An 8813-nucleotide genomic window follows, 5' to 3' on the forward strand; every position below is an offset into this window, starting at 1 on the left:
GAGAAATTTCACTTCTAGAAACCATGATGAAGTTTCTCAGCAACATTGAGCATAAAAATCACAAAATCAGCAAAAAGGAAAACTAATATCCAAAATCCGTTAAAAAAGTCGTCAAACAACAAAATCCGCTGTATACATGTTGTATAGTGATGCCTTAGAAAAATGTGTAGTAAAGTGTGATGATGGCATTTTAAAGAAATTCAGTCATTTGGCAAAAAGATATTGAATGATTCATGTGGCTTGGCAGTAAACATGGAAACTAGTGCTCTTTATGTAACAAATTATAGAGCACATTGTGTACGTAAATTCAATATTGATAATGGTCAACTGATGAGCAAAATAGGGTCACAGGGTAGTAAAGAAGGGCATTTACCGAATCCAACAGATGTCACTTTAACTAAGAAAAACTATGTAATAGTTTCTGACTATGGAAATCACAGAATACAAATGTTTGATGCAAATGGTAATTGGATGAGAATCATTGTAGACTGTCGTAAGGAAAATGGTCAAGTTTGGAGTCCTTGTGGTTTAACCTTGGACAAGGCTGAAAATTTAGTAGTATCAAGTAACAACAAATTACAAATATTTGATAAAAATGGTGTCTTCATAAAACGAATAGATCTTGAAGATGATGGATTAAGGACCCCATATGGAGTAACTATAATTCCTAAAATCCCAAGCAGAGTATAGTAGTAGCAAATTATGGAGCCAACAATGTTAAAATATTTTATTATTAAATGATTTCCTATAAAAAAAAATGCTGCAACATCTTTGTGGCTGGTTTGTATTTCCAAACTTAATACATTAATGTATTCTTAAGAATAACCTATATCATCTTCAATCCATTTGTTTAATGATATGACACATAAAAATAATAGCCATTGGTAGAATTGGTTTATGACTGGTGTAACAATAGCCACAAATTTATTTACATTGTGGTCACAGGATTAAAATAATATAAAAAAAAACATACTAAACAGTAATCCACATTAGAAAAAAAAGGCAATGGTGAGGAAGATGCAAAAGTTTCAGCTTCTGATTGTGCAGCCATAAGTAATCATAAACTACAATTATTTGAAAAAAACAGTTTAGAAATATTCCATCAGAGATCGCTGTAATCTCCAAAAGACAACTGGGATAGTTGAATAGTGAACAACAGACCAAACAATGTTATAATATATAATTATTGAATGGCATTCAAATGCACTAATAAGCGCTACCATTTCATCTTCCTCTTCATCTTCCTTTCATACCCTATAAATACTCTTTCTTATATATTTTTGATATGTATTTTACACTTTTTTACAAATTCTATATTTTGAAAAATATGGATTAATAATATATAACAATTAGTGTGAATACAAATAGATTAAATATTTACCAATTTCATATAAAGAAATATAATTTTAATAAATTAAGGCTGGGGTGCCGCAACGTACAGCTACAGTATATTATCAAAGGAATTTTATGATGCATTTTGTTTTATACATACTGTACTGTAAAAGCTAGTCCACACCTTTACAAGTACGATGATCCTCACATCAGAGAGGCCTGTATTTCTCGGAAGATAGATAGATAGATAGTATCATGGTTGTTCATTATATTTAGATTGCATTAGAGTGACACTACACTGAAGATGTCAGATATGCATGTTTCGATGAAATATATCAAGATAGCTGTTAACACTTTTAAATTATATATGAATCATCAAAGAAAGATAAATACAGTGTTTGAATAAAGGACATGATAATACATCATGTAGCATAGCTCTCAACAAATGTTGTCTATAATAAATAAATTGTGTAATAAAATGGGTTAGCCTTGGTGTTTACACCAAATAAATCCATCCATCTTTACATGTAGTCATGTTTACACACACATACTGAAGCTTAACACCTCAAAAGAATTGTTTACAACCAATCACAATTATTAGGATATTTAATGCATAATGAAATAACACTGATTTCTTGTTGTTTAAGTCACTACATTGAGGAATAAAGTAACATTGGTTTCTGAGTGAAAAAAATGATTAATCTATTTATAAAGTGGCTAAAAACACTTTCTCTCTATCAAATTGAATTATGCAAGAACTGACTTAATCGCACATCACATCATTTTTTGTAAACAAAAGTACTGAGAAAAATAGGGTCCCAGCAGGAGCGTGTGTCTACTGCCTATTACTGTACATTACTGTATCTCGAAAAAATACCACTATCTAAAGGAGGTCCATGAAAAGGGATTGGTATTGAACCCCGTGACTTATGTTCAAGTTTCGAACTCCATTGGTTTTCTAATAGGGCGCCACTACCTCATGATAGTAGTACCCATCATGCACCCCCACCGGATTTACTCGCTCTTACAGGGTTAAGTGCAGTAGATAACATAGTGTCTATGCCCCCAAAGACTGTTTTAACAATGCAATAAAATTGTCCATGGATAATATGGATGGATATACAATGTCTATACAGAGAAGGGATAATAAAGGTTATAGATAATGCCTGCACCTGAATGTACTAAAAATCATCCAGGCATGCAGTGAACATACCTTGTTGATAACAAACATTGAATGTATTGTAACGGGATGATGAACAATAACAAAACAATCCCCACGCAGTAAAGACAAAATCAATTTGAACAGTAGGGCGGAGAATAGACATGACAAAACATAGTGTACTCCATGATAAAACATACTATGGACCTGCTACTTATAGGAAAGTAGGTCACAAATTTGAATATTGCTATAGCAAAAAAACTGCAGGTATCAACATTTCCCCTTCTACCGGTCAACACTTGAATCAAGGTAAGAAATTAAATGTTTATAAAGTAAGAATAACACTATATAATTAAATATTTAAATATAAACAGTGATTGAAGCAGAGAAAATTGTGGTTTTTGCATCAGTATATCAAGAGATATAATAAGCAATTATTCAGGTTTTGAGTACACTTTAGGAAATAGAAGCCGGAGGAGCCATTATTTCCTGAAAATTTTGAAAGAAATAATAGCTCCTAAGGCTTCTATTTTCTATAGTGTACGAAATCACTTGATTATAACTGCTTTATATTCTCACTTGTGACATCCATCACCTTTTATATGGCCCTTTAATCAAACTACCAGGTTGTTGAGCGGTTGCTATATATTCATAAATGAAACTGCTGGTTACTGTCACTATTTAGTTATTACAGTGCATGTGCGCATATTAAAATGATTTATATGCGCACTGACGTTCTTCACAGAAAATGAATAAATTTATCGGAGTTAATGAAGTTTATTATGGGTTATTAGGTAGCCCTAACTTCCTGGTAGACATTTATTTAATTAAACAAAATGTATTGTAAACATAGGCAAGACTTTTTTCATACCTTGTTTAGTGAACCTGCCACCTGCCAATAATGATTTCAGATAAAAAAAAAATTTAGTTCTTGGCCAATTAGCGCACACTTCCCCATGAAAAATGGAAATTTCAGAAAAAAAATAAAGTTTTTCTTTATTCTTATTATGCCCGCCACTGCCTTGAAATCTCTAAAAATAAGATGTGTATTTCTCCCTAATTATACAATTTGAAGCATTTAACCATTCCATTTACACTGTTTACATTCATCAATAAAATTTTATTTTTATTTTCTTTTCAATTTGGATTTTTTTGGCAAAACTGATTCCTAAATTAGAAAACGAAATTGTATTTATTTAATAAAATGTCTTGCCTTAATATTAATTACTTCAGCTTTGCCTTAATTTTCAGCTCTTTTATAAGTCAATCACCTTGATATCTCATAAACATCATCCCTTTCTAGGCCTTGCCTAGAATAGTCTTGACTTCATCCATATAAACCAGCACCATAGAGAGAGATTTGTTAGGTTCGCTGTGTTCAGCTTGGCTTAGCAACAAAATATTCCATCGCGATGTACTGTGGCAAAATCCCCCCAGCTTTGAGCTTTTTGCACATGAGACGCAAAAATCGGAGCCACCATATACTGTATAATAGTGATCAGTCGGGAATAGAAAAATTCAGTACAAATGAAAATGATGACATCACCTCTAACTTCATAATAAATTTTCATGGAAGATTTGAGAGAAAACAAACCAAGTACTAAGCACCAAGATCCACAATCCATATGTGAAACACTACAGACATTTAAAAAAGAAAAGATAAACTGTAATTTTAACCAATCAAACAGTATAACACAAACATTATTTTTATAGACACTAAAATTAACTTCTGTATGTAAATAAATTATCTATACACTAATTGATTTTTAATAACATTATCTTATGATTTTGATAAGTGTGATTAGGCCTTTAATAAACAAAAATATAAATATTCATTAAAAAAAACTGTTTACAAACAAGGAACTGAGGCAGTTGCAAAAATGTAATTAAAATCACTATAAAAATATATTCATTTATTTAATGCGTTCCCAAGATAAAGTATATCTTCCCAAACAGCAAGTTTATATAATATTTGTAAGACAAATATAGATTATCATTATAGACTTGCCTACCTTTTTTAGAATTTATTTTTTGTTTTGATTTTTTATTTCTGGTAGTTAAGTATTGTCACCATCATGGACTACTGTATATTCATTCCTGACAATGTTCTAATAAAGAACAAAACGTAATATCAATTATGGCCTCATTCTTCGGAGTCACCATACTTATATTCTATTTGCAAATAATTAGTGAATCCTTTATGAAAAAAGATTATTAATTAATGAATGGTTGACTTTATCAAAAGTAAGATGTGTTACCATTTTTAGGAAAAGCATAATATACTATGTAGCTATGTTGTCTAATAACAGATCTGTATATCCATGGAGGTATAATTTTGTATACCTCAATGGTATATCAACGGTTTAAGGATAAAAAAGATCTTGAGTGTGCTATCTGCCTAAATAGGTTTAATCAATCAAAGACACTGAAATGTAGGCACACCTATTGTCTAGTGTATCCATTTTAAGTAAAGTATTACTGATTTACTAGTAAGTCAAGTCCATGTTGCACCACAACATAAACACAAGAAGCAAATCTAAAAGCACTTTGGTCTTGCCAAAATAGAATAGAATAGAACCTTTATATAGCGCCGGTGTCTGCCAGACATAACGCTCATGGCACTTATGCAAATGTATTATCAAAAAAAAAAAAAACATAGCAAAATGAATCTGGTAAATGAACTTCACTTAAATATTGTTTTGTCAAACTTTGAAATAACATACAGTACCATCAAATATTTGAAGCACTATACCAACCACTAATACTCTTTAAATCTTTCAAAAATATGATTTAAATCTATTATACTTAATTCTGCATAAAATTTTTATTTTCATTTAATTTTATTTTGTATTTGTAATTTAAGTTTTTGCTTAATATCTGGATCCTAAGGAAGAACAATGTCCCCACATTAACTGGGTATCCACAAAAAAGAAAGATTTTACTATTAACTAATCACTTGTCAAGCCAACCACAAGATAATAATAATGCTTATCCCATTTTAGATGTGTATCGGCTACAAAGACCACAAGTAATATATGATTGGGCATGCTTTGAATTGGACTTTTGTACCACATGAGAGGCCAGTCAAACACCATTTTATAATTACCTGACATACTAGAAAACACCCACATTCAACTAACCAACAGGTAGCAACAGGTAATACTTCACTTTTACACAAGTCAAATCCAAGTTAAGAACTTGATATGTATTAATTAACAACAGATTAAAGCAAATATTAAATTGAAATATATAAAATACTGAAAAAAAGTTATTAATTCTTTTAGAGCAGAGACAGTAAGAGAAATTATGAATCCTAATAAAAAAATTATCAACATACACACTTTTTTAGAAAATATCAATCAAAAATATATTTTAACCGCCGCCTAGATTTTGACAACAATCATTCAGATTTGATTATATTCTATGGAAAAGTAACTGATTTTTGGAGAAATAGCAAAAAGTACATTTTTTCATGAGGCTCCAAAATGTGATGAGGGTAGACTTGGTAGTGATGGTAAACATTCTGATATATACAACTGAACTACTAATTAACATTGATATTAATATAGATCAGTATCAAACAATTCTGCTCTTTCATCAAATCAAAGCAAGGATGAGTTCAAAATGTATTAGAAGAAAATCAAAAATACTATCTCTCATTTTTTAACAGATGTCTCGTCTATCCAAGGCTTTAGAATTTATGGATAAGAACGATCTTGAGTGTGCCATCTGCCTCAGCAGGTTTCACCAACCAAAAACACTGAAATGCATGCACACCTATTGTCTACATTGTATCCAGAAATTGGTGGAAACTCATGGTAAGATGAAATGCCCAACATGTGGACAAGAACATGATCTAACAAAAGAAGACCTGGCTTCAAATGAAATGATAAGTCTACTACTAGAGTATGTCATGAAAATTGAGGATCAAAAACCAACTAAATGCTCTTTCTGTGACAACCAACCAGCATACCACTGCTCAACATGTCAACAATATCTATGTGGAGCGCAATGTGCCAAACAACACAAAACACTAGCTGTAACTAGAGATCATCCACTTTACACACTAGACATAGAGGAACAGAATGACAAACCAACCAATTGCCAGGTACACTACAAAACCCCACAGGAATTTTACTGCTCCACTTGCAGCAAATCAGCATGTGAGAACTGTCAGCACATTTTTCACTGTTTTCAAAAACAGCATAAAGTAATCATGATGTCCAGTGCTATAGATAAGTTTAACAAAGATGCCAATGGAATTGTAAAGTTAGCTCATGAAATTGAAAAGACACTAACAGAAAAACTAGAAAAGTTAACTACAGATAGATCAGAATTTGATTCCCAAATGAAGTTATGCCGAAGAGCTATAGAAATTCAGGAAAATAAACTTATCAGGAAAGTTCAAGAGAAAAGCAAAGAATTAATATTGGACCTTGAAAGTATATACAAAGATAAGAAAGAATGATATTAATTCAAAAATTACTCAAGTAAAGAATCTAATAGTCTCAATCAATTTAATGATGAACAAACCAGATGAAACAGAAACTCTTTTATCCCATAAGACAACTATAAAATCTGTTAAAGACAAGGTCCTAGGAACTGATTTTGAACAATCATTTCAAAGAAGAAATATCACACCAAACTTTATTCCATTTACACATTTGGATGAGTTGATGAATATGGAGGGTGTTGGTAAAATCATAACTGATGATAGCATGACATACAAAGTTGTCGATGAAGCAATTTCTGTTACAAAAGGACAAACATTTGAAATTAACATATCAAGTCTCACAGAGAATGATGCATGTCAATTAGCTGCCACCTCACTAAACTCATCAGGTGAAGAATCAGTCACTAATATAAAATATCAGGGAAGAGGAGATTATAAGATAACAGGTAGATACAATATGGAAGGCGATTGGAAAATGAAGATAACTGCTGGAGCTGCACACATCAAAGGATCTCCACTAAATGTCAAAGTGGAACCATTGGGACTTGTTCATAACATTGATAACATATCAGATTACAAAGAACATAGAAAGGAAGCTAAGGTAACAGATACGGTGTTAGATAAAGATGGATGCATGTTAGTATCAAGCTTTAGTAAAGACATACTAAAGTTTAACCAATCAGGTTGTTTTGTTGCTAGGTTACAGGTGCCACAAGATGTGCAAGTACATAGAATGCATCAGATGAGTGATGGTAACATGGTATATAGTGATGACTTAGGAAAACGTGTTGTAATGTCTAGTAGTGGTTTTCAAGAAATCTGTTCATTTGGAAAAGGAATATTGAAATATCCTAGGGGTTTGATAGTAAACGAGGAAACTAGAGTCCTTTATGTAGCAGATCGTAATGCTCACTGTGTGTTTAAATTCAATGTTGACGATGGCAGGCTACTAGGTAAAATAGGTTCAGAGAGTAGTGGAGAAGGTAGTATGAAACAAAAACAAGGTGTCACTTTAACCAAGGAAGGTTGTCTGATTGTTGCTGACTTTGAAAGTAATAGAATACAAATGTTTGATGCAAATGATAAGTTGATGAGAACTCTTGTAGGCTATGGTAAAGAAGATGGTAAAGTCTGGGCTCCTTGTGATGTAACTATGGACATAGATGAAAATATAATAGTATCAAGTAATCATAAACTACAATTATTTGATAAAAATGGTTTCTTCCTAAAACGAATAGATAATGCAGATGACGGATTAGATATCCCAGTAGGTATCAGTGTAATCTCAAATAGACCACGAAGAGTAGCAGTAGCAAATCACAAAGCAAACAATATTAAAATATTTAATTACTAAAAATATTTTTAAATTCATCAATATCTCATTGGTACAATGCACATCAATTAATAAGTAGTTATATATTGTATATTCCATTAAAAAAAACATTAATTTTATCATTAATACAGTCAAAAAGTCGATTTTACCATCCAAAAAATACATCCTAATTAATTAATTCTATTATAAATTGATTTGTTGTTTAATAGTTGAAAGAAAACTAATCGACCCAATAATTTACATACAGTATTCTTCTACAGAATTAGAAAATATACAATAAAAAAAAAACATAGTTTGCAAATTTGTCTAGAGTTTGCAGGAGACTTTACCATTAATCATCATCATCATCGCCGTATCGCCGAAAAGTCTGATGACAGTTCCGCTTCGTCCGCTTTACTTAGTTCCTCGATGAGCCCTTTCCAAATATGTCTGTTTTGTGCCAGTAATTTTAATTTCTCCATATCATTTTTAATTTTTAGTTAAGCTGGATATTGAGTATTGGTAAACTGGATCTTATTGAGGTCGTTATGGAGAGT

General features: G+C 31.5%; 2 protein-coding genes across 2 annotated transcripts; both read left to right on the top strand.

The window, feature by feature from the left end:
- Nucleotides 1-219: 219 nt before the first annotated feature.
- On the top strand, nt 220-820 carry LOC117120574 (E3 ubiquitin-protein ligase TRIM71-like). The gene has a single exon (XM_033265599.1). It carries the CDS (start codon nt 253-255, stop codon nt 688-690), a length of 438 nt encoding a protein of 145 aa, XP_033121490.1. The 5' UTR covers nt 220-252; the 3' UTR covers nt 691-820.
- A 1846-nt stretch (nt 821-2666) lies between these two features.
- Nucleotides 2667-6959, top strand: LOC117120597 (E3 ubiquitin-protein ligase TRIM33-like). Its single transcript, XM_033265626.1, has 3 exons — nt 2667-2800; nt 5494-5681; nt 6162-6959. The coding sequence occupies exon 3, from the start codon at nt 6162-6164 to the stop codon at nt 6957-6959; it is 798 nt and encodes a 265-aa protein (XP_033121517.1). The 5' UTR covers nt 2667-2800; nt 5494-5681.
- The last annotated feature ends 1854 nt before the right edge of the window (nt 6960-8813 follow it).

The sequence above is a fragment of the Anneissia japonica genome, unplaced genomic scaffold, assembly GCF_011630105.1.
Source record: "Anneissia japonica isolate Jap-2015-1 unplaced genomic scaffold, ASM1163010v1 scaffold3474_len973312_cov172, whole genome shotgun sequence".
Lineage (NCBI taxonomy): Eukaryota > Metazoa > Echinodermata > Crinoidea > Comatulida > Comatulidae > Anneissia > Anneissia japonica.